The 26,493-nt window shown below is 38.3% G+C and overlaps 1 protein-coding gene across 1 annotated transcript; it reads right to left on the bottom strand.

The window, feature by feature from the left end:
- Positions 1 to 1,997: 1,997 nt before the first annotated feature.
- On the bottom strand, positions 1,998 to 26,493 carry ELOVL2 (ELOVL fatty acid elongase 2). Its single transcript, XM_007951750.2, has 9 exons — positions 26,375 to 26,493; positions 25,905 to 25,989; positions 22,912 to 22,975; positions 18,026 to 18,213; positions 14,032 to 14,109; positions 8,817 to 8,988; positions 6,005 to 6,129; positions 4,574 to 4,708; positions 1,998 to 2,123 (listed from the first exon to the last, which is right to left on the bottom strand). Exons 1-9 carry the CDS (start codon positions 26,491 to 26,493, stop codon positions 1,998 to 2,000), a joined length of 1,092 nt encoding a protein of 363 aa, XP_007949941.2.

Raw genomic sequence — 26,493 nt, forward strand, 5'->3', positions numbered from 1 at the left:
TCTCTCTTAAGTCTTGTTTTCACCTAGAATGCACATCGGTGGTAGATTAGCCCATGCTTGAGATGTAAAACCGAACTAGACTCTTAAGTTCTCTCTCCAAGGGCCTTTTTCCATAGTCCAATCTGTGATTTGTCATAGAGGAGCAAAAAACACAAACTTGAAGCTAGCCCTTGTTTTAAAATGAATTTTTGGGAGAACAGTACAGTGACTGCAGTTACAAAGTGATGCAAGACGAGGTGGTGATTAAGCATTAAGCACCCTAGAGCAAGTCAGTTTTAGGAAAGTGTAAGAAATGCAAGAGTAAGTGGGTATTAGACAGAAGATGTCTGTCTGTTCAGTAGAAATGGATGAACTGTAGAGAAGGGGATGTTACAGCTCACTCACCCTGAAGTACATACTGAGAGTTAATCACCTTTCAGTAAGTCAGCTAGAATCCTGAGAAGGGTAGTTTATATGAATTAAAAGTTAGAAGTCTGTACAATCCTTTTTTACAGGGAAAATAACTTTAAAAACTATAGCTTAGTAAACAAGATGGCAAGAAAGAGAAAGAAAGTCATCTCAAATAGATGGCAGTGTGTTGGGACAACAGGAAATGCCTTTCTGGCGCTTGTATGTTTCATTGTCTGCATTATGACCTAAAAACTTACTTGAAAAATGTAGGTAGGAAAGAGTCAAAGCTGGCAAGTCCATTTTATAGGTATACGTTAATCTTCATCAGATCCTCAGGAAATAGTGTTTCCATTCTTAATACAGTTTAACAGCAACAGTAGTACAATACTTTAAAGAGGGAGGAAATGTTCACTAAATGCCTTTTCTCTGCTTTGTGCACCCTTCTCAGTAGAGATAGCAACACCTGAGCAGGGAAGGGATGCGCTGCATTTGCCAACTTGGCACTTGTTATCATGGCTCATCACCAGCCCACGGCTCAACGGTGACATTCTGCTAGAGTATTCCACCTTTTTCTTCCTCTTTTCAAAAACGTAAATAATCTGCAGAGCTGTAGCAGGTAATACTACCAAATGGGTTTACAAGAAATAGCTGACAAATTCAATGTTGATTTTGCCCCACTGCTGTTCATTTTGATTTATAAGTATTCCACTTGCATATACATTCTAAGGAAAAGGGCAGACCAGAATCCAGTCCTCATTCAGAAAGGTAATGGACAGCAGATGTAGATCCTGCTTTTAGTGTAATGCATGCTGTCTGTCTACACACCAACCTTGGCTGACTAATGAGGCAGACATAAATGTATGACTGTTGAGGAAACCACATTAAAACTGAGGCACTATTCCTACCCAAAGCCCCTGAGTTTTGAGGATTTGGCAGAGGATGTTTTCTTTTCGAAAAACTAATCTTCAAATTGAAAAACAAATTTCATCACTGTATCACTAAGCTTAGAATTAGGAGTGGTTGTGGGTATTTGACAGACAAGACTAGTTTACGAGAGAGTGAGTTTTGTTAGATATTTCTTTCATTTATGATCCCATTTTAATATCTTCTGGGGTTGATTCTGAAAGGAACAGATGGACTGATTACTTTATGCACTGGCAATTATTGCTTAATATAGATTAGAACATACCCTGTATTTAGAAGGTAATTAACATTTATGGTTTAAACATTTTAATCTGAACAAAACTTTTTCTATTGAAGACTTGGGTGGGGAGAAAAAGCTCCATGTAACTGGCTTTGTATGTGTATAAGGCATTGTAAAGAAAGTTTTTTGTAAGAGGAAGTATGTGTGGGGAGGGAGGGTGGAAGGGAGGAGCTGCACCAGTTATGAGATCTACAGAGTTCAGCATCATCTCAGTGCTGACCAAACCATGTAGTTAACATGTTAACCTAATGGCAATAGCTTAATACATTCTGGGTACAAATGATTTATAAACTCAAAAGAAATTAGTTTTATGCTAAATCATATATAACTTTCAATTCAGTCTTTGCTTTAAAACAAGCGAATCTGTTAGGGTATTATATATGCTTTTCCTGTTACTCTATTTTTATTGTGCTTTCTTGCTCATCACTCCATTGGTTGCAGCGAAGTAGGCTTTGGAAAAACCGTTCTTAACTTCTTTCCCTGCAGGTAGCTCTTCTACAACTTTCTTTGTTGGCTTTTTCCGGTATGTCTGTTGGATGTATATATTTGAAGGAAAAAAATGAAGAAAATAATTTTTAAATGAGAATTAAATGTTGTCTCTAATGTTGCATATAGTCTAAACAATGCATGATTTTGTTGGGTGCTGGCCTTTCTAATAAGAATTCTTGCTTGTTTGTATGACCATTTTTAAAACTGGTTAAAGATAAAACCCAAGAAAAATACAGACTTCAATGAAAAGTTGTTTCTTTCATCTTATCTACTTAGGCTCAAATTTGTATATTACAGGATTAGATTTGAATTATGCTGCATTAGTCACTTACTTGGGAAAGACAAAATTTTTTAAAAAATAATTCAAGTGAAAGAATGCTGTTATTTTACAAGTCCTAATACCTGGTGTTGAATAGGAAAATTAATAACAGAGATCTTAACTTTGATTTTAAGGTTTTTCTTATCCACAAAACCAAATAGTAACCATGAAAAAAGCCTGATACAAATTGCAAAGGCCAGCCAGAAACTGCTTTACAGCAAAATAACTTTGTCTTACTGGCTAGAAAGGATCAGTTGTCAAATGCTCACCTAATTTAAATATCAAAAAGTCTCTTGGCTGCCAGTGGGTAGAGGGCCAACTTACAAGCGGCCAGGCCAGAGGCACCTTGTAGCAGTTTATCTCAGTAAAGGGGGTAGGCAGGGTTCAATGCAGCATGGTTGATCTTTCCCCTGACCCTCTATTTTGTAGCTTTGTTTCCATCAATGGTTATAACTCCAGAGGAAAACTTTTCTCTCTTATAAAAGACAAAGCCTCACCAGTCCAATTTCAGAAATACAAGAGCTGAAAAGCTGTCAAAAGCTCAGTTCTCACAGTTGTACCATGTGTAAAACCACCATGGGTTAACTTTCAGCAAAGGCAAATTAAAGAGTAAAAAAGCACTTCTCGTTTGTCTAAAGAACACAATTTTGAAAAGTCCTGTTTTGAGTATGAATGTAAGTTCTCATTTTCTTTCACGAAGAGTTCTATTTCCCCTGTCCATAAAGGACAGCAAGATCTACAGCCATCTGAGGCCTCTGCTCTGCTACCATTTTCATCAGTTCTTATAAAAGAGAGTCAATTGAAGATTGTATTTTGAAACTCTCTTCATTTAAATTGTTAATTAAAATGAAAATGACACTTAGTAATGTGTAAGAGCTTAAATTTTAAAGCTCTTGGTTTGTGGAAGGGTGGTTTACAATGGAAGCCCTAACTCCATTTTGAGTCTTGACATCAGTTCAGACACCGGTTGAGTTCTTTCTGACCTTCAACATCGTGGCTGTGCACAGACAAGCTTCAGCACAAACCTGAGGCATAGTTTGCTCTCAGGATCAGTGGAGGTGAATGTCACACAAAGAACTAGGGAACTTGTAAGTGTGTCCTTTTCTAGTTTAAATTAAGGTCGGGGTCCTTTGTAGCCTGGTATTATTTTGTGGCTCGGACTCAGGCTGCATGGTCATGAGTTATATCTGGACCGCCAGCTAGCCAGGTAGTCAAGCCCAGCAACAGTCGTGTAAATCTTCAATTATGTATATGCCCCAATCAAGTTCCTTTCCCCACTTCTGTAGTCCCACCTGCAATAGTGATGAATTGATCTGCCACCAATCATGATTTGTGATGACTTCCTTTGTTTCCAATCATATACAATTAGCCCCAATGGCCGTGACTCAGCAGACTCCATTCAGCTTTCTTACTTATACATGCTGATGGTTTCCTTTAATTTGGATGATTGTCTTTGTCCTGTCTAAGGCTTAATACAAGTGTCTCTATTGAACCTGTATGAATCTGGGGTCTCTTTTCCCTTATAACAGTGAAGAAAAAGTAAATGTGACCTTTCCATACTGGTTTGTCTAAATTTTTTCCAAAGAAGCAGAGAGTGTACCCCTCACATGGTAGCTACTATGGGAATAATAATTTTTAATAATCTATAATAATAATATTTTTAATATTAAATTAATTAAGCCAATGTTTTTCTCCATTCATATAAATTTCCTGGCTCTGTCTTACTCTATATAGTATTTAACTTTTAGATATTCGACTCAGGTTGCAGGATGTAAATACATATGCAAATTCAGATCTGACTCAATGATATATTTGATACATTATTATATGCATGCATTGAATAATGTTTAATAGAATGCCCACTAAACTATTAACAATGGTTATCAGAGGAGGAGGAGGAGGAGGAAGAGAAGGAACATGGGGAAAGGAGATAGGAATGCAAGTTTAACTTTTTCTTTATGCACTTTTGTTATTTGAATTTATCAATAAGCAGAAGATGGTGCAGGATGGGGCAACGTTTTGTTCTGTTATATGTAAGATCACCATGAGTCAGAGCTGACTTGATGGCACCTAACAACAACTAATTTTTAATCAGTAAAATTACACAAATATATAATGTAACAGTGCATCATCTGTTATGTTTGACCAGTGAGTATTTCCAGTTCACTTACCTGGACATAAAAATTCAAGAACAGGATGACTAAGGTAAGCATGTAGGAAGACTGGAAGATGAGACACCCGAAGGGGAAACCACAGGGCTTGACGACAGCGCTCATGGTGTGTGTGATGGTGAGCACAAACTGGACCTGCGGGAGCAGCAGAGAGCATCACTGGGAGGGACCCTTGGACCTCGACTCTTAGAGCCAGGTAATACACCATTCTGAACTTTTATAATAATTTATAAATCAAGTACCATTACTCCCTAAATTTTGCAGGAATGAAACAAACAAATAAGTAAACATTAAGGGCATCCCACTAGTCAATCCAGACAACTTATCTGAAATTATATTGGTAAGTACTGAGCAAGAGCATCCCAAATTAACTTAAGGCCCCCAACATGAGATGCTGGCTATGCTAAAGGTCTGAGGCCAAACTCCATTTGGAATCCTAAGTAACATCAGCATTGAGAATGCAGCCTGTGGTTTCTGTGGCTCTCCACTGTACCCTGAGAAAAGTACTTGGTAATTTCAGAGAACAATGCTACTTTGCTCACTTGCTTAAGAATACACCCTGCTCAGGAAAACTATGTCCAAAACAATTCTCAGAACAAACACTTACTCAGGATCAAGTTTAGAATGTAGCCACAATCTGCAGTCACAAATCAAGGCCAGATGTACTCAATTTAATGATTACTTTGTAACTTTTAAAAAAAATTTAGGTTGCAATCAGTATCATGAAACAAAATCTGTGTAAACTGTTCAATGGAAAACTCATTTGTTCTGTAAACTTTCACCGAAGCCATAATTAAAAAAAAAAATCTATCTCTCTCTATATAAATGTCTGTAATCTCCTACCCATAAGATATACCCTCACCCAATTTTGTAACCATTACCTAAGTGTCAACCAATCACTGCATTTTTACTTAAGTTCCTGTTTATTTTCTTATAAAAACTCATTGAACTATCTCCTCCTTGGATTACTTAGTTCAGAATCCTCTGGATCTTGTGATGCCCAACTGGCAAACTGCCTTGCCTCTCAATAAAAGTTCTTTTAATTTCAACCAGGTGCCATAATTTTGCTGTAGGACATTTCATAGAATTGCCCATTGTTAATTTCCTGATGGGAAAGTAGCAGTTAAAATTATTTAGATAAAAATGATTTAAGAAGATAAAATAGGTATTAAGAGGATAAAATAGGTATTTATCTCCATTTTAAAATAAGGCACTTCTTATTAGAAGCAAATTGTATACACAAGGGACACTTTAACGCAAAGGGTTTAATTCTTAAATAGCCATTTTTAGAGAAAAATATGCAGCCTCATCAGACATAGAAAAGCCTTGACTTCTGAGAAAAGTGATTTCTGCTTCCTTTCCCCCATCCTTGAGAATATTTAGACGTGGATATTTCCACATGGAGAAGAACTGAAAGAAGAGCTAACATACCAGTTGAGCCTGTGTGAGGTATTTCTTCCACCAAAGATACTTGTGCATAGATGGAAACACAGAAAGTCCATAATAGGAGTACATAAGAATGTGGATAAAACTGTTCAGTGTTGGTCCAAAGAAACCTATAAAAGTACAATATGAAAATTACTGGCCATCTAGAAAGTGAGACTGTTGATTCTTTTTTCCCAAATGAGATTCTCCCTGTGCACTGCAGTTGAATACCGATAAACAAATAAGGCACCATCATGTAACAAAAGCTACACTGATATATCCAAGATTCAGCAAAAACTCTCCAGATAGAAGGACTGAACTGGGGAGTTTTTCAGTCAGAATGCCAACCAAACAGACAATTTCTGATTTGAGTAGGTTTCACTGTCTCTATAACTGTCGTTACTATCAGCTAATCAGAGGGAAAAAAATGTTTAAAACTAGTGGCTAACTTTCTCTTAAGAAGAACTGCCTTTTCATTAGGAGAACTTTTACTAAACTATTTTAATTGTGGAAAGATAGTCTGCAGGACTTGACTAAACAATGTGCTAGAGAGACAAAATGTTAAAAAGCAAAACCAAACTCACTGCCATTGATTTGATCCAGACTCACAGAGACCCCTCCTTGGGTTTCCGAGGTGGCATCTCTACGGAAGTAGATTGCCCAGTCATCCTTCCGAGGAGTGGCTGGTGGGTTTGAACCGCCAGGCTTCTGGTTAGCAGTCAAATGCGTTAGGCACTATGCCACCAGAGCTCTTTATGATTAAGTAATTCTACCTGAAAGGGACCTGGGAAGCAGGAAATATTGGGGAAGGTGAGAGAAGGCCCAGCAAGATGGGAGGAGGCTGGGACTGAGGAAAACTGGACAGTGAGGCCTTCCCAGTGGCTGTTCCATCTAATGGACTTTTAGGAAAAGGATATCCAAAAGCCAGTTTGGGGATATTTGCTGTGCTAAGCTGTGCTGTACCACCACCCTTTCCCTGTCCTCTACCATCATCTTTATTAAAAGACTCCATTATAACTGCTGTCAGTGCTGGTGAATGGTGTTTGAGGACACCATGGAGAAAGGGCTTTGTCCTATATTGGGAACATTAAGGGTTACAGGGATTTAGATGCAAGACGTGAGAGGTGAGAGATGGATTTTTTGTTGGAAATCAGGAACTCACTGTTGTGAGGATGAACTCAATATACTATACACTGTACAGCTCTTATAACAGTGTGTGGCTCCAAGTGTTAGCTTGACATCCATATGGCTGTTCTACAAGCCATAAATCCTCTGGTAGAAGAGACTGGGGAGTTAGAAGACCACTTATGAGCCATGACACCTTGGGTACATTTTCACTTTGTGAGTTTTGTCTCATCTATGTGGCCATAGTTGTAACAATGACTACCTCCAAAGGTTACGACAGGATTAACTGAGCTAATGTAATACTACAAAAACTAAAAAGCACTGCACACAGGCTAATTAATCAATTTAAATCTCTAGTTTGGTTTTGTCATCTTAGATTAGATATCTGGATAGATAAATGCAAATCAATGACTAAGAAAACGTAAAATGCCACACATATCATAAGTGCTCCACAAATACTGGCTGGAATAAGCTGTTAAGTCACTTTCACTGATATGAAAAAAAACAGTTTCAGCATACCAGGTAGCACAGGTTAGTGGTATTTCTTTACCCACCTGAGCTTTCATTTCCTTCAAGTAACAACAAAGGAGTCATTGCTGCTTATAAATTTTGTAATATTCTAGATTGAACAGATTTTGTCACACACATAGTACTTTATTCACAGGAATCTATGCCTGTCTACACAGTGATTATTGGAGATGGAGTTTTAGTTGTTTAATCATCTGTAATGAAACTGTTGACAATCATAAAAAATACTTAATTCCTTGATACTGATTACTGACTGTAGTCTTCCTTCCTTAATAATGAACTCAAGAAACCAGACTCTTCACAACCCTTCCCCAGATTTCCTTCTTGACACTAGGGTCACTAAGAGTTGGAACCAACTTGATGGTAGTGGATTTTTAATTATTTCCCACAGCCACTGATATATTAAATATCCTTAGAGTTTTTTTCTAGTATCATCTCTATCAGATTCTAAATCGTAGGACAAACTCATTTTGACTTATGTTTTACTTGCTTTAATTTTTCATAGAATATTGTTAAATTCTTAGGTACAAGACAAATATCCAATAGACAGTACTGCTCTCTCTGTTTAGTGTTTCTCAAACTGCAGGTTGTAACTGACAAATCAGTGAATCATGAAATACAATGCAGGGAGTTGTCGTCAGCTCTTAAAAAATGTGAAACAATAAATAAACTCTGCCAGAGTGCATCACACAGAGCCAGAGTAAATACTGTTTAATGAAATGTCTGTTTTATACAAAACATACTCATATGAATGAGTACTCTGTTGATATAAAATTTATTTTACTGTAGTTCTCTGAAAAAAAAATTGAAAGCCACTATTCTGTTGGACCATACTTTAATTTTTCAGAATTGAATTTTCAGAGGTCCCAAAAGTTGAAGTGACCCAATCTATGCCACAGTGAAGTGACTGTGGAAGGTTCTATATTTCCACAGTGACCATAACAGCTCCTGGTTTTAGGAGTGCTCCAGTGGGAGTGTGTGTTCTCTGCTTCTGACCATCTGACACTTGCATGGAAAAGAAAATATTTTGCCAATGTCAAGCACTAGCAACTAAGCACTCGTGAACAGGTCTTTCAGTGCTGGCTCCGCTATGGCTTCCCTTTGCTCCCTCATCATCTCCACACAATGTTCAATACAAAACTGTACAAGTAACAAAGTCACTTACTTTGCCCACAGGGTATCCAGTTCAGGACACACCACCAGATGTTAAACATAGAGGCGTGGTGATATACATGGAGAAAAGTAATCTGATTGGTTTTTTTCCGCAAAACAAAGAAAATTGTGTCCAGGAACTCAATTAATTTGGAGAAGTAGTACCACCATAACACTTTGGCTACCTATAAGAATTTTAAAAAGGAAAAACAAAAGTGATAAAGATGTACCATGTGCCCCATTCCTCAGCATTCCAAGTGCCACCTGTGCCTTGCCAGTGTGCACTTGCTCCTGGACTACTGAACAAGCCTCTTACCTGCTATCTCTGCCTCCAGTCTCCTGACTCTGAGTAATCTAACCCACTATAATAAAGGAGGAGTTATCTTTCTAAAATACCTACTGGATCAAGTTAATCTTCTGCATCTCCAGTACTAAGTCATCATCAACTGTTTGAGTACAGGATATTTCATGGTCGTGAGCTGTGGACACTTCCACCATTCTTCAAGCATACCACCAAGGGATGCTGTGAGCTAGTGAAATGGCCTGTTTACTCTTCCTTGTGCACCTCATGCCCTTTCCTCTCTACATCCAGCACTCCTTTCCCAGTTCATGTCTGGTGAATCCCCAGACATCATTTTATACTTGTTACTCTGCAGCTTCACCTAACTGGTTCCTTTCTTCTCTCAGGCTAACTCAACTGCTGCTTCATTTGTGTTCCCAAGTTACTTTAAATCCATTGTCAATAGCCATAGTACAGTGTAGTCAGGGCCATGAATGTTCCCCTTTCAAAGAGTACATCACTGGAGGGCAGAGACTGTCTCCTTCACATCTGCTCAGTGCCTAGCACTCAACAGGAAACCATTACTGTTGGTTATAATACTCCAACATACCTTTGGTTCATCTATAAACATATTAACCAAAAACCAAAAAAAAACTAAACACACTGCCATCGAGTCAGATCTGATTCATAGTGACCCCTCCTTGGGTTTTCAAGGCAGTATCACTATGAAAGTAGATTGCCCAACCTTCCTTCCGAGGAGTGGCTGGTGGGTTTGAACTGCCAGCCTTCTGGTTAGCAGTCTAATGCCTTAGGCACTAGGCCTCCAGAGCTCCTCATATTAACCAAAGGGAGTCCCTAAGTAGTTCTTTTATATCTCTTCCTTAAATGAAAAGATTAAAAATCAAGATAATCTTCATCCTTACTGACAGTGGTAGGTCATGATTAGCACTTTATTTCCTTCCAAAGTCCCTTATATAGTCTCATCTATAGGGAAAGTCTTCTTCAATTAAAGGCCCTGTGTTTTAGAACTAACATTTAAATATATGATACTTTTGGAGAGATTATATAATAAATACAATTAATAAAAAATAATAGGAACCTTAAAATTTGAGTATCATGCTCTACTCTCTACCTCCAAAGCAGATAATCATACGGTGTGGTATGCAATAATCCACAAATGTTTGATCGAAGTTTTGAAAACTAATCAATCACAGTGATAACCTTTAGAGAACTGTATGGTAACCCAAGTGTGCTGGTCTATTTTAATTATAAATACATTAAAACTTAATTTAATTATAGATGCATTATAAATACATTAAAAACTCAACCAAAACCACTGTCATCGAGTCAATTCTGACTCATAGTGACCCCCACTGGATTTTCAAGTTTGTAAATCTTTGTGGAAGTAGATTGCCTCATCTTCTTCCCACGGAGCAGCCAGTGGGCTTGACCTGCTGACCTGGTTAGCAGCCAGATGCCTTTCCCAGTACACCACTAGAGTTCCTTATAAATACATTAGGTACAGAGAAACCTATATATCTTATTTTATTTGTATTATAGCTTTTAAAAATGTAAATCTCAATAAAGTTTTTATTAAAAAAGGTTCCTACCATCTCCCAACTCCTAGCGACCCCTTCCTTGGGTTTCCGAGGTGGTATCTCTACAGAAGCAGATCGCCCAATCTTTCTTCCAAGGAGTAGCTGGTGGGTTTGAACAGCCAGCCTTCTGGTTAGCAGTCAAATGCCTTAGGCATTATGCCACCAGAGCTCCCAGTATTTTAATTATGTTTTTTAATTATGGAAAATTTCTAACATTCACCTATTTGAAACCCTGTAGTATCTATCTCTGAACTTCAAAAAAAGTTTAATAATACTGCAATCTAGTTTTATTGTTTCTATTTTCTACCACTTTTTTGGGGGGAGGAGGAGAAGTATAGAATATTATAAGCAAATCCAAGGTATCATATTATGTCACATACAAATATTTCTAACATATAAGGAACATTTTTTTGTTATTTTAACATAGATAAAATATAATTTTCCTAATTAATAATTCCTTGAGATCTAATAATGCAAGCTACCTTCAAATTTCCCGGTGTCTTGAAAATACCTTTTTATAAATCACTTGTTTAAATTAGCATCCAAAAAAGGTCCACTGTACATCTGTTTGTCTTTTAAGCCTTTTTTTTTTTTTAAAGTTTTTTATTGTGGTGAAATATATATAAAACAAAAGTTCCCTCTCCTTTTTTCATAACAATAACTTGAAGAAACTAGAACAGTTACATTAGATTTTGAATATTAATGGATTTGGATGATTCTCTGCAGCGTTACTGAACTTGCTTCTTTAACCCTTATATTTCCTGTAATTAGAAGTTAGATTAAGGAGCCCTGGTAGCACAGTGATTAAAGCTCTGGCTGCTAACCAAAAAGTTGGTGGTTTTAACCCACCAGCTGTTCCATGGGAGAAAGATGTCACAATCTGCATTCATGAAGATTACAGTTCTACTCTGCCATTTAGGGTCCTTGTAAGCTGGAATTAACTCAATGGCGAAGGGTTTTTGGTATGTTTTGTTTGTTTGGTGGTGCAACGGTTAAGCAGTGGGCTGGTGACCAAAAGGTTGGAGGTTTGAATCCACCCAGCAGCACCATGGGAGAAATACCTAGCAATCTGCTCCTGTAAAGATTACAGCTTGGTAAACCCTATTGGGTAGTTCTCACTCTGTTACATGGGGTCACTATGAATCGTAACTGACTTGTCAGTACTTAACAACAACAGTTAGCATTAGAGGCTTGGTTAGATTTTATGTTTAATATTTTTTTTTGGGAAAAATACTTCATAGGTGGTGCTGTTTATTTCCTATTGTATCACATTACAAAACTCACTGCTATCGAGTCAATTCTGACTCATAGCGACCCCTCCTTGGGTTTCCAAGGTGGTATCTCTATAGAAGTAGATTGCTCAGTCTTCCTTCTGAGGAGTGGCTGGTGGGTTTGATCCGCCAGCCTTCTGGTTAGCAGTCAAGTGCCTTAGACACTACATCACCAGCATAGCTATTAATCTCTGGTTGTTCCACTTTTAATACTAAAATTGAATACTGAGTTCAGGTGTTAGAGCCTAATCCTATCACTATTCAACTTCTACCCAATAGTATATCATTTATAGATGACTGCTGTCTAGATCCATTATTTCACTATAAGTTGCAACATGGTGATTTTCTAATTCTATCGTTACTTATTCATTTCTTAAGTAGAATTCTCTTCTATGGAGAATACTCCCTCTTCATATATTTGGTTACCTTGAAATTCACATATGAAAGGCAAGATAAATGTTTAGTTCTTCTCCTTTCCTTTTTTTAGAATAATGCTTTAAAACCAAACTCACTGCCATCAAGTCAGATCCGAATCATAGCGACCCTTCCTTGGGTTTCTAAGGCAATATCACTACGGAAGTAGACTGCCCAACCTTCCTTCCGAGGAGTGGCTGGTGGGTTTGAACTGCCATCCTTCTGGTTAGCAGTCAAATGCCTTAGGCATTATGCCACCAGAGCTCCTTAGAATAATGCTTTAGGGCCCTAGAAATCACCAAAAGGTGACAATAAGATTCTTTTAGTATTATTTTAAACTTGTGGGTTTTTGTGTATTTAATATGTTTCAATCCATGCCAGTCAGTATTCTTTTTGATACTCAAATTGGTGGAAGTCCTTTCAAGGTGGCTCCTCTATCTATTTGTTGTGTCTCTAGAACTCTTGGAGAGCTTCCTTGCTTTCTGGCACAAAGTATCTCCAAACTAAAATCAAACCCTCTGACATCAAGTCATTTTGGACTCATAGTGACCCTACAGGACAGAGTAGAATTGCCCCACTGGGGTTTCAAGGCTGTAAATCTTTACAGAAGCGGACTGCCTCATCTTTTTCCCATGAAGTGGCTGGTGGATTCGAACCACCAACCTTTTGGTTAGCAACCTAATGCTTTAACCAGTGCTATGAGAGCTCCTCTAAGATGTCCTAGGCTTATCTTACACATTTCCTGTCCCAAACCTGTAATCAGCCAAATTCTCTAAGGAACCCTAATTACTTCTTGTAGAGAATTATATTTAGAAACTACAATCTGGGTATTCATTGCTTATTTATACTGGGTTATAACTGACTAACTAGGCCTTTTCTATGGACAGAACTAAGAAATTAGTTTTTGTGTTTTGTTGTTGTGTGCCATCAAATCAGACCCGACTCATAGAGACCCCTCCATGGGTTTCTGAGGTGGTGTCACTATGGAATTAGATTGCCTAACCTTCCTTCCGAGGAGTGGCTGGTGAGTTTGAACCACCAGCCTTTTGGTTAGCAGTCAAGTGCCTTAGGCACTACCCTACAAGAGCTCCTACTATGCTACCAGAGCTCCTTTTGCGTTTTATGAAAGAATAAAGTTAATTCTAATATTTCCCATTTGAACTTCTGATTATCAGGTTTTAGTTTAACTTCTTTATTTTTAATCGGTATATCTTCTCTTCTGTGTATCAGATAGTAATTCCGAATGGTATTAACATTATTATATTACTTTATTCAACAATGTACCTGTAACAGTCTGAAAAAAGCAATACCCATACTATCATTAATAACAGCAACAAAAAATCATTGCTGAATTTGTTCAGATATGTCTCTCTAGGGATGTCCAGTCAAAAAACTGTTTGAATATGACTTGAAATAATTCTTCTAGATCTCTTGTGGAGATCCTCCTCATTCCACCCTGTAGAGGCATCCATTATGTGATGTGCCATGGTTTATCTACTCTGCTCCTATAGCTGGACATGTGCAAAACTGATTTTTGTTACCAAACATTCCTATTAGAACAGGAACCCCTTCTCATCTAATCCCAGCCCCTTGCTCATGTCTGGAAGGAGAAAGCCTTCTCTCCTTCTCAGTGAAAAAGTTATCAGTTTGCTACTAATGGCTCACCCGGATATCAGCTTCTCCTGCGCTCGTGAGATTTTGGCACTGTAAGTTGTAGCCTCCTTCCCAACTGGAGAGAATGAGCTGCTCAAGAAAGAAGAAAGGGAAAAAAAATAAATCAATTCAAGAATCTGGATGCAGACCAAATTTCCCATTCATGTTTCTGATTGATATCTATTCAAGGGTTGAATAGAACCTTCCCAGATTCTGACTTGGTCCTGTCCACAAACACATATTATCAAAGAATCTAATTCTTGTTACTGAACTAAAATCAAGTTATTCTCCCCATAAGTAACATATTTTACTTTTAACTATTTTATATTAGCTAAAAGTAACAGAATTTAGCTATCATTTGAATAAAAAAATATTTTAGGTAAAGAATTATCTAGTCCTAAATTTAGATAAGAATAATGCAGAATTAACTGAATACAAAGAAATGTGCAGAAATGACAGTAAAATTTTAGTTGTTGCCGTTATTGTTATGTGCCGTAGAGTCGGCCCTGACTCATAGCAACCCCTCCTTGGGTTTCCAAGGCAGTATCACTACGGAAGTAGATTGCCCTCTCTTCCTTCCGAGGAGTGGCTGGTTTCAACCGCCAGCCTTCTGGTTAGCAGTCGAGTGCCTTGGCCACTATGCTAACAGAGCTCCCAAAAATTTTAGTAGTATTTTAATACTGGCTTATCTATAAATATCTTATTTGATGATCTCAATTTTATGAAACAGATATTTACTGCCATTTTACAGATATGAAAATCAGGGCTCAGAAGGGCTCCTAAACCACTTTCCTTCACTGTATTTGCTACTTTGTAACTAAACAATCATTTATGTGATTGACTGACTGTCCATCTTCCCCATTATTCTCAAAACCCAAAAAGTTCTCTAACATCTGTCCCTCTTTTTTTTTCACTCACCATTGCATCTATACCAAGGCCTGGCACATAGTAAGTCCTCAATGAGTACTTGATGAGTAAATGATTTGCTCAATATTGCTAGAAAATGGTAGAACAATGATTGGAATTTAGACCTTCTAATTTCTTGTCTAGTATTCATCCACAGTATCATGAAAGGATAAGCCTTTTTATTCTACAAAGAGATTCTACAAACTAACTCTTCTCTTTTCTTCCCATTGTTACTACAGAAACTTAAAATTCTAGAGAATAAAGCATTTGGCTTTGGTTGACATTAGATACCATATGCAAAAAGCCCACTATTTTCTGCTGTCGATCAGATGTATAAAGGTAGAGATCTGTTGAAGTACATACACAGAGGACTGAGATTAAACAAAAAAACAAAAAAACAACCAAGCTCACTGCTGTCCAGTCGATTTGACTCATAGCGACCCCCCCTTGGGTTTCCAGGCAGTATCATTACGGAAATAGATCGCCCAACCTTCCTTCCCAGGAGTGGCTGGTGGGTTTGAACCGCCAGCCTTCTGGTTAGCAGTCAAAAGCCTTAGGCACTACTGCCAGGTGTTAATTAAACATTAAAAAGAGACTGAAAAATAACATTGAAAATATTTTGGAAACTTTGTGAGTTTTCCCTGTCTTGATCTACCTGTTTTTCCTTCTAACAAAGGCATCTTTCAGTTAACATCATAATTGAAGATTATCAGAATGAATAAATCTAGTTGGGGGAAAAGAAGCATGGATATCCATAAGGGGTTCTGCTACAAATCAGTCATCCTCCACTGCCCTGAGAAGCCTTAGGCTGTGGGTTCTCAAGTGGGAACCACTGACAGGCTAGAGGAGATCTAGGAATACCTTCCACTGTATGCACATTTTTGTATGTTGGTGTATTTTTCAAAATAAGAAAGCTGCTTAACTTTGTGTAGAGATTAATTAAAAATTTAATGGCCAGGCTGTAGTTTTATAGTAAGGGGCTCTAGTCTCTACTTTGTATGTTAAAAATACATTGGTAGGTAACCCCTGAGCGTGGAGAGGACAGGGCATATTCTCTGTTTCCCTAGGGCATTTCCTGCTTTAGTCAGCTTTATCCCAGTAATCTCCCTCTCTGTAGCAGTTCTGCAGAACTACTTGACAATATAAAAATTGAACAGCAAAACTAAGGAGTAAAGTTATAGGAGGCTCTACCTGTCTCACCCTGACCATTCCTAATCCAATAGCTGGGTTGGTGTGCATAAACTATCCAATCCATGTGTTAAAGAAAACAAAATAGACTTTTTTTTGTAGGAGATGTGGCTTAAATCACTCCAAAATATATCTAGAATCTACCAGCCTCTCCCTGTCTCTACCATCTTAATCCAAACCATTAGCCTCTGTGCCTTTGGTACTATAGCCCTCCCTGCATTAGACTCTTTTGCTTCCATTCTTATCCCCATCTCATCGTTGATAGTGTGTGCAGCAGTTAGAGTGATCTATTAAAACAGGGAGACCTAATTTACAGTGAAACTCGAATTCTGCACCCACTACGCCAAAGCTTGCTCGAGTCAGGTGTAAGAGCTGCTGATGCAGTTACACCTTCGGCCTGGCCCTTCTGATGCAGCTGCTACTTCTGAAAACAATCCAAGGGTGAGTATCTTTCCTTTTGCTATATAGAGAAATTAACCCTGTAAATTACTATCTATATTGCAAGTTTAGAAGGGAATGAACTAAAATTCATCTTCTAGAGAACTTAAAATAAAAATCCTGCTCAGTGTCAGGTAAATTAGTGAGCACCTCTCTGATACATATGATCTTAGGGTTGTCAGCATGGCTTTCCTGACCCTAAATTCCTGATACCAAATCTCCTGTACTCTGACAAAGCCTAAAATTCCATGATTAGGGTTTCATCCCATTCATTTAAGGCAGTGGTCCAGTAACCATTATTAGAATGGTCCATATTAGAATAACCCACAAGATAAACTGTGGGTGAGAGAACCTATATTTTAAGGCACGGGTTGATTTTCTTTTAGAATTCAAGTACACTTGTTATTGTTGTCATGTGCCATCGAGTTAGACCTGACTCATAGTGACCCCTCCTTGGGTTTCCGAGGCAGTGTCACTACAGAAATAGATTGCCCAACCTTCCTTCTGAGGAGTGGCTAGAAAGGTAGTTTATACTTGTGCCCTTACAGACATTTATACCTTGTATTAATGATTTTGTCAAAACTTTTCCCTGAAAAGGTTTCTGTTATATTTTTGTTCCCTTTGTCCCTCTCTTGTTCTCACCCCCTTTCTTTGCTACAGGAGGCTCATTTAACATTTTCATAGGCAGAGCAGTCATTACCTATTCTTTCTCTTATAAAATTACTTGGATTTGGTGCCTTACAAAGGAATGCGAAGTGCATGATGTCACGTGGGCAACTGGAGCTGAATGAGACTGCCACTTAGACCTGTAGTTAGTCCTTAGAAACAGTTATGCCATTTCCACAGTGGTCCAAAGATGTGGGGAATACATTTTAAGGGAGATATATATTCATTTTAGTCAAACTAACTGCATCTGACATTTAAGTCAATTTAAAACTTACTCTGGTACTAAATAGCTGTCTATTCTCAGGCAAGTCACATAACATTGCCAAGGCTCAGTAACATAATCTGTAAAGGCAGAAATTGTAACACATGATCTTTAAAGGCCCTTTCAGATGTAAATTGTGAATCTGAATTACAATAAAAGATAAGGACTAAAGAAATAGGCATAAATTGAGATGAGAAAATTCAAGTTAGAGATAAGGTCCTCCAGGACTTTCTGAAGGAATAAAACCAGACACAGAAATAAAATCAAACTCTTGGGGTCTTAAAGAATGGATTTGATAGCAATGTTGGACAGTTCAAAAAAACCAAACCCAAACCCACTGCCATCCAGTCAATTCTGACTCATAGCAACCCTACAGTGCAGAGCAGAACTGCCCCCTAAGGTCTCCAAGGCTGTAAATCTTTACACGGAGCAGGTGGTGGGTTCCAACCACTGACCTCTGGTTAGCAGCCAACGGGTGTGCTAAATTCCACTGCTCCTAAAAAGTTTTCAGTTACTGGATTGCAGGTTTGGTGACATAACACTTACCTCTACCAGCATATATGCAGAGAGAAGTGTGATCCCGAGGTTATACAAGGTGAGGAAACCCCTGAGAGAAAGAGCAGGTCTGGTCTTCATATATTTGTTACCCAACCATATTGAAAGCAGGTACATGACAGTAAGAAAAAAGGTAGGTAGGTAAGAGTCCAACATGAACCATCCTCTGACTCGAGAATCTGAAAAGAAACAAACACAGTGAAAATCATGAATAATAATTCTGGTCAATTTGTAAAATATGGTCACATACATTTTACTTGTTTATACTAAATATAATAGGGAAAAAGATATCATTAAGTAAACTGGATTTGGGTTATTAGGGTTCTGAGGAAGAAGCAACAGAGTTGGGGGTGGGAGAGATAATTAAGGAGGGTTTCGTAAAGCAAACAGGGCTTAAGTTGAACACTGACAGGGAAAGAAAGAAAAGGTGGGAAGCAACAGTTCTTGAATGTCTGCTTTGGAACAGTTACTCTGTTTATTTACTCTAACTCAATACGAAGTAAGTAGACACAGTAATGCCCTTTTCTTCATCTCTCTGGATGTCCCACAGTCTTAGTACGTCTTCTCAATCTACCCTGTCCAGTCTACCATAAGTTTCCCTTTAAACTGTGCCCCCTGCAGATGGTACCATTTCTACAATGAAAGTATCTTCCTAAGTTTTAACTGTCTGATCATTTATTCTGGAAAGTTCTCCTATTTGTGATAGAGATGAAGAGATGAGAAAGAAGTTCACATGTCTTACGTAACTCGCAAATAGCACCTTTCATAAAACTAGCTCATAATGACATGTACTTGTCATAAATATGTACCACTTCCTAAAAATGTGTACCACTTCCATCTCCATATGTAAATCCTACTCATTCCTTCATGCCCAGGGAGCCATTTTCTACTGTTCTTTCGTAACTGTGCCAGGAACAGTTCTAAAGCTTTTTTGGGTGTTAGCTTATTTCTCAAAGCAATCCTATTACGTAGGTGATATTATTATCCCATTTACATTTGAAAAGCACTGAGCCACGGAGGGGAGCTCTGGTAGTGTGGTGCCTAAGGCACTTGACTGCTAACCAGAAGGCTGGCGGTTCAAACCCACCAGCCACTCCTTGGAAGGAAGGTTGGGCAATATACTTCTGTAGTGATACCACCTCAGAAACCCAAGGAGGGGTTGCTATGAGTTGGGTTCGACTCCATGGCACATAACATCAACAACACAAGCCATGGAGAATAAAAGTTAAATAACTTGCAGTAAACTGCTACCCTATCTCCTATTATTTCAATGGTGTTGTGGGTGGAATTGTGTCCCCCTAAAAGATATGCTGCAATATCTGTGAGTATGACCTTGTTTGGAAATAGGGTCTTTGCAGATGTCATCAAGTTAAGATGAAGTCATACTAGATTAGAGTGAATCCTGAATCCAATGACTACTGCACTTATAAGTAGGGGAGATTTGGGTACAGGGACACAGGAGTTCTAGAACACTATATGAAGATAGAGGCAGAGATTAGAGTGCTGCTTCTGTTAATATTAAGCCAAGGTATGTTAGGGATTGCCAGCAACCAGCAGAAGCTAGGAGGGAGGCATGGGACAGATTGTCTCAGAAAGTCTCCATAACTGTGAAAGAACAAATTTCTTTTGTTTTGAGCCACCCAGCTTATGGTACTTTGTTACAGCAGCCCTCAAAACTGGTACTTTGTTACAGCAGCCCTCAAAACTAAAACTCACTGCTGTCGAGTTGAACCGACTCATAGTGACCCCTCCTTCGATTTCTGAGGCAGTATCACTACAGAAGTAGATTGCCCAACCTTCCTTCCAAGGAGTGGCTAGTGGGTTTGAACCTCCAGCCTTCTGTTATCAGTCAAATGCCTTAGGCACTATGCTACCAGAGGTTCTACAGCAGCCCTAGGAAATGCATATATGTGGTTTAATACTTACTTGCTTTCCAGTCATTTCAATTGTGCTCCGTTTTACTGCCTCAACTAGAATATATGCTCCATGAGACAGAGATTAGGTCTTATATTTCTCTTGTCTCACTTATAACTTATATCCACTGAGTTGAGAGGAAACATTCATTAAATACCTATCAGTTGGCACAGTGAGTCAACAGCATATTGCAAAACCAATATGACACCTGAAGTTTTTCCTTTTCTTTTGTCATGGACCTATAAATATTTGCTGCAGTTGTCAAGAAGGATCAGAATTGTTCCAACCAAAATATGACAACAAATACTTATACTGACACATATTATCCCTGGTTGAAAACTGTTAGCTCTGTGTCTGTGTCAAATGTGTGCCCAGAACAATATCCATTGATGGTTCTACTATCCTATAGGTAAAATCGGAAAACACTAGGGGACACCTAGAAGTTTACTAGGTGGACTGCCAGTCAACTTATACTTTTGTTACTTTTAGGAATGGGAAAAAGATTCTTAGTAGTCTAGATGCTAGACACCCTATCACTGAGGTCATTTGATGTGGTTTATCAATTGTCAGATTTTACAGTCTTCTTGCTACAAAGGAAACCTCCATAAAAAATCACCAGCTGAGTAAACAACTGCAATCCTATCCTTAATTGATCCATATCTGCATAATTTCAAGTCATCTTACTGATGGCAAAGTTCAGTTTGAACTTGGCTCAGAGATACTGTTGTTTAACTCTCTACTGAAGTGTCAAATGCCAAGCCATATTCACAAAGAAAGTATAGTTACTCCATAGAACCTGCATGCCTAAGGTAAGAGTGATGCTCTCTATACTGAGCCCTTCTCTTCCTATAGAACCATAGGGGAGAGAAATTATTAACATAAGTTACTAAGACACAGATATCCTATGTTGCCTATTTCCTGGGATCATCATGAAGATAAAATTTAAAAAACAAAACAAAGCAAACTATATGAAAGGATTTCAAAAAACAAACAAACAAAAAACCTCTTTGTGCTTCCTGAGCATCATTATATTTTAAATATATAAAAAGTCATTCACTTAAAATAGTTGATGGAGTCTGCATAGACATTGGAGAATGGTCTACGTGATACCTAAGTCTCTAAGTGATTCTGTTTAATGACTTTGAGAAACAGGAAGAAATCCTTATTCTCTACCCTATACCTGTTAGTGCTGAGGAAATAACTTGAAGAGAATTATGGATTTTCCACAGTTTTGTGAACTAGACTCAAGTAGAATGAGACATGCTGTCAAGAATTTATTCATTTATTAGTAAAATATATGCTGTCTAATATGTATCTGAAGTCCTTAGGTGGTACAAATGGTTCAGCTAGTAACCAAAAGGTTGAAGGTTCAAGTCCACCCAAAGATGTCTTTGAGGAAAGACCTGGCCATCTGCTTCCAAAAAATGAGCCATTGAAAATCCGTTCTACTCTGATACACATGGGCTCTCCATAAGTCAGTCAAATTCACAGGTACTTTTTTTTTTCTTCAAATTTAATATGTTCCTAGAACTGTGCTAAGATGGTGAGTAAAATAGTCACTGTTCATGACTTCATAGGATAAAGAGAATAGCAGTTAAGTATCTGACGAAAATAAACAGAAGTTGAAATGGAGAGTAATGAGGGGCCTATTTTAGATAGGATGTCAGGGAAAGTCCATGTCAGAACATAACATTTAAGTTGGAGCTCTGATGGTGTAGTACCTAATGCATTTGACTGTTAACCAGAAGGTTACAAACCTACCAGCCACTCCTCCAAAGGAAGGTTAAGCAATCTACTTCCGTAGTGATACTGCCTCAGAATCTTAAGGGAGGGTCACTATGAGTTGGAGCCGACTCTATGGCAGTGAGTTTGGTTTTGGTTTGAAGAAGGAGGTGACCACGTGTGGGGGAGATATTGGGGAGGAATTCCAGGCACAAGGAATAGCATAAATAAGCATATCACACATTCGAGGGACTGAAAGATGTCTAGAGTGGCTGTGTCAAAGGGATTGAGGAAAAGTAGCACTCACTGAGTTGGAGAGGAAGGACAGCACTAGATAATTACAGGGATATTATTTATCCATGATAAAAAGTTTAGTTTTTATATTAGAGCATCAGATAAACACGGGAGAGTTTTAAGCTACAGTGCCAAGCAGTATGATTTAAGCTTTTAAAATATTCTTTTGATGATACTTACTAAATGACTGGAAGAAGGGAGACTAGTTAGGAGGCCATTGCAATAGTCTCAGGTACTGGTGATGGAGGAAAGGCTGAGCAACTCCTACATGGAACCTAGAGGCCCACATCTTTAATGGTCATTTGTCTAGAGATATAAGGGCTAAGATACTATAGATGACTGTGATTGTGAGAAAGGTAGGTGAATGGGTGGTAGAGAGAAGAGAAGAAAGAAGTGAAGATTGGGGAAAGAGAAAGAAATAGAATAATTTAGAAGGAAAGCTACAACTTGACTTTGGTAATTAGAGAGACACCAGAGGAAAGTATTGTATTTCATTCTTTTCCTGCTTCTTGTTCCACAGAACTTTAATTCAAGAGGAGGCTCAGCAGGAGAAACGGGGCCTTTTGTATGTTCTAAGAAGCTCTGGTGGTGCAGTGGTTTAAGCACTGGGCTGCTAACCAAAAGGTTGGAGGTTCGAGCCCACCAGACGCTCCATGGGAGAAAGATGAGGCAGTCGGTTTCCATAACGATTTACAGCCCTGGAAATCCTTTGGGGGCAGTTCTGCTGTGTCCTATAGAGTTGCTTGAGTCAGAAGTGACTTGATGGCAGTGAGTTTTGGGTTTCTGAATGTTCTAGGAGAAGGATATCAAAGATGAGGCACCTTAAGTTTCTAAATGCTAAATACCATATTATTTTCAATACATCAGAAATGACTTAAGCCTTTTCATAATTAAATGCATTCTTTCTTGTGTTCCTTCCACATCAAGTTCTCAAGTAGCTCACTCACCTCGAGGTCCAAACATATAGTCCAAAAAAGCATTGATTTCATCATCAACAGTCTTTAGATGCTCCTTAAAAGACAAAAAAAAAAAATTAAATGATTTTTTTTCTTTACAAAGCTCTCAAAACAAAACAACAACATAAACTTGACAGAACCTCCAAAGGTCCCTGCTCCAAGGACTTTTGACTGCAAAGATGTAAAGGAAGTGGGCCGGGAAACACAGCCTCATCTTTCACAAGCTTGGAAGGAAACTATTGCTCTTTCATTCCTTAGGCAAGAAGAATCCTGGAAAACAGGCTTGATGTGTTTAAACATTGAAGTGTTATTGACTATTACCTCTAAAGTGTTTAGAAGCTTAAGCTGTTTCATAAGCAACTTCCACTGTTCCAATTAACAGGAGCTGCATAGAAGCAACAGGGAAAGTCTATATTCTTAGGCTATACATGCAATTTTTAACCCTTTCACAACCTTTTATGTTTGTTAGATTTGGGAGATAAAAGGTTTTTCAGTCATAGAAAGCATGCTGAATCAATGAGCCATGTTAAAATTTTGTTAGGTAAGATGGGTTTTGATAAATATGTGGGGCACATATGTCCCACTGGGTTGTGGAGGTAGGAAGGTGGAGTGAAGCATGAGAAAAATCATTTGTTCTCAGCAATTTTATTTTATTGTGTGAAAATTTTGGAAACATGGGGTTACACATAAAGGCACCCTGCAATGTCTGCGTATAGAGTATCCTTCTTCTTACTGCTGTATTCCTGCATTGCCTTCTAGATTCCTTGATAGGCAAATGTTTTCCAACCTATCATTTGGCACCCTACTTACTTCTGGCTTGTTCTTCACAAGTAAAGAGGATCTTCCTATTCTGATTTCATGGACCACAGTAAGGTGCCAAAGGAGAACAAGCCTGAAGGAAAGCTGGTCACATTTGCCCTTGCTTCAAGAGTTCCACATTATGAAACTGTTTACAATGTCAAAGTCAATAAGGAAATATAGTAATCGATGACAGCATTTGAGAGAGCACTTTCTGATAGTGGTCCACTCCTCCCATAATTGCCTTGTATTCTGCAACTCCTCTTAGGCAAGGTATTACTAGGGAGGAACCATCTTTTGACAGTAGTGATGTTCCTTGGATCATGAAGCGTTGACAAAACTGTCACAGGTTTATTGACCTGCCTCATTACTGCTAACACACATCCTTTTGTACCAAATAGAAATTCTCCATGCTATTAACTTATGTTTCCTTTTTTATAATTTCTGACAGCCTCTTTCTATTTAGTCACACTTTGCCTACATCATACAGTCCCTTTCTGTTCATTCTTTTCATCAAATGATAAGAGAAAAAAAATGTTGAAGGGAATGAGCCTATGAGAATAGTTGCAGGAATGACATAATCCAAGAAGACATAATCCAAGGACAACATCCTCACTGAGGAAGATATATATTTTGTCTATGCCTTTTTTTTTTCCCCAAATATATATCAAACTGACTTACAAAGCCAGTTCATAAGTCAGCAAGCACCAAACCCTTTACCTTCACTTGACAGGCTTCATTGGCAAGTATTGTTTTATTGATGAATGGCCCTCGAATGGCACCATGCTTTCATCAACTGCCATGACACTTGATGGCATATACACTTCCTTTAGGTGGCTACTGAAAGCATGGATAATGGCACAATTTGTGAAGCCACTGGTAGCCAGGTTCTCCTTTGTGTGTGGCTTCTGAATTGTGGCTGCAGTGTATGCTCTCGATCAGTGTCTTGAATCTTGTTTTAGGTGTAAGTTCTGCAACAGAGGTAGCACCCAAGGCAGGGTAACTGGACCAATAAGGTCTGAGCTCTGGCAAGACATGTGTCTACAGTATATGCACAGCAATGAATGTCTTTATTTCTTCTGTGCTGGTAGACTGCCAGGTTTTACTTGGCATTCTAATCTCCCGTCCTCTAGATTGTGTCGTGTGTTCCTGGGTCATATAAACCTTCATTTGGTCCTTTATAATTTCCCAAATCTCTTTTGTAAACACAGACAAAAAATAATCTACTTCTGTATCTTCATGGACTAAGTCTGGGTAAACTTGCTGATGCGAATTCATTATATTTTCAAAGTAGGAGACATCTTTGCACCATTCATCTTCATTTTCCTTGCTTTCATCTGAGCATCATCTGGTTCAACCCTTTCCCCTGTAACAATGACTGCTTCATTATCCTCTAAAGCCATGTCACTGCCACTATTGTTACCATCAAAATGAGCTTCATATTCCAAAAGATGAATAACTTTGTCCAAGGCATTTTTTTGTCACACCCCTCCTAACAATCTTATTCTCCAGGAGAGAAAAGAAATAATCTAAAATGTCTTCATCCTTCAGAGTGTCCGTTTCTAAAATAGAGGAATTTTCCAGAAAAAAAATAATTCTAGGTTCTGCCAAACCAAGATAATACTAATATCATCACACCTGTACACCAATATGAGACTATGCAAGGGGAGAAATTGCATATTTTCTGCGTTGTGTACACTTGTAAACAACAAACAGATTTGGTATCATGCGAAAAGTACTACTACAATGAATTAATTTTTATTGCACAAGAACTACTTAAAGCTAGTAAACCAAAAGAGAAGTCCTTGATGATTGCAGGAAATATATGTAAAGTCCATCAGGAATACTACAACACATGCTTATAATGCACTGTGCCTGAAAATAAATTAGTTTATTCATTTGAAAATGAAATCATCACTAAAAACGCAACTTGCAAATAACACACAGGAAACTGCAAATACATTTACAAGGCTTATCTTGCTGTACAAAAGCCAAAAGAGAAAAGAAATTTTACACAATCACACCTCCAGGATGCACCACCTCATACAATAACCATTAAACACAGTGATTTGGTACCAATGAACATTTCTTCAGACATAAACAGTTATACCCATCCCTGCCAGATGCCAGCACTAAGTGGGACACCCCAAGAAACCAGGGAGGCAAAACATACACCCGTGACTTACCTGCAACAGGCAAAGTCTACATCTTTCCAATATAAATGTAATTTTTACATGACAGTCAGCTGAATTGTATTTCACAAAGCTGAAGCTAAAGCTTTAAAGAGGACTTCAAGTAAAGAAATTGAGCATTACAGCTGTTTTTCTCTATTAACCTCATGTTGTGTTTGTTTTCACAATGTTTTTTATACATTAACAAGGATTTAATATTACAGTAAATAGTGTCACTTGGGTGTGCCAGGTTAATTATTATCATTTGAATTTAATTCAGGCTGGGTGTGCAAAACTTCGGTTAACAATCTTAAAGTCAGTAAGTTGGCTGCTGCCTCTTGGTTTACCTCCTATTCATGCTGGTCTGCTATTATATTGCTTAAAATACCTGCTGAGGTGTTCTGCACTGCTGCTATAGAAGATCCCTCTAGGATCCAGGTCTGGATCACCTCCTCAAGCAAAGGGAGGAGAAGACAGTGCATTACTCAGTGTTCCTAGGAAAAGGGTCCTCATAAGGATCTTTGGACCAGAAGCTTGGTCCTGGCTGTGTGAGTTGAGTGTGACAGTCCTCAGGAACTTCATAAAGTATATGCTCTATACTCAT

Source organism: Orycteropus afer, unplaced genomic scaffold, assembly GCF_000298275.1.
Source record: "Orycteropus afer afer isolate SDZICR_OR568_19922 unplaced genomic scaffold, OryAfe1.0 scaffold00012, whole genome shotgun sequence".
Taxonomy (NCBI): domain Eukaryota; kingdom Metazoa; phylum Chordata; class Mammalia; order Tubulidentata; family Orycteropodidae; genus Orycteropus; species Orycteropus afer.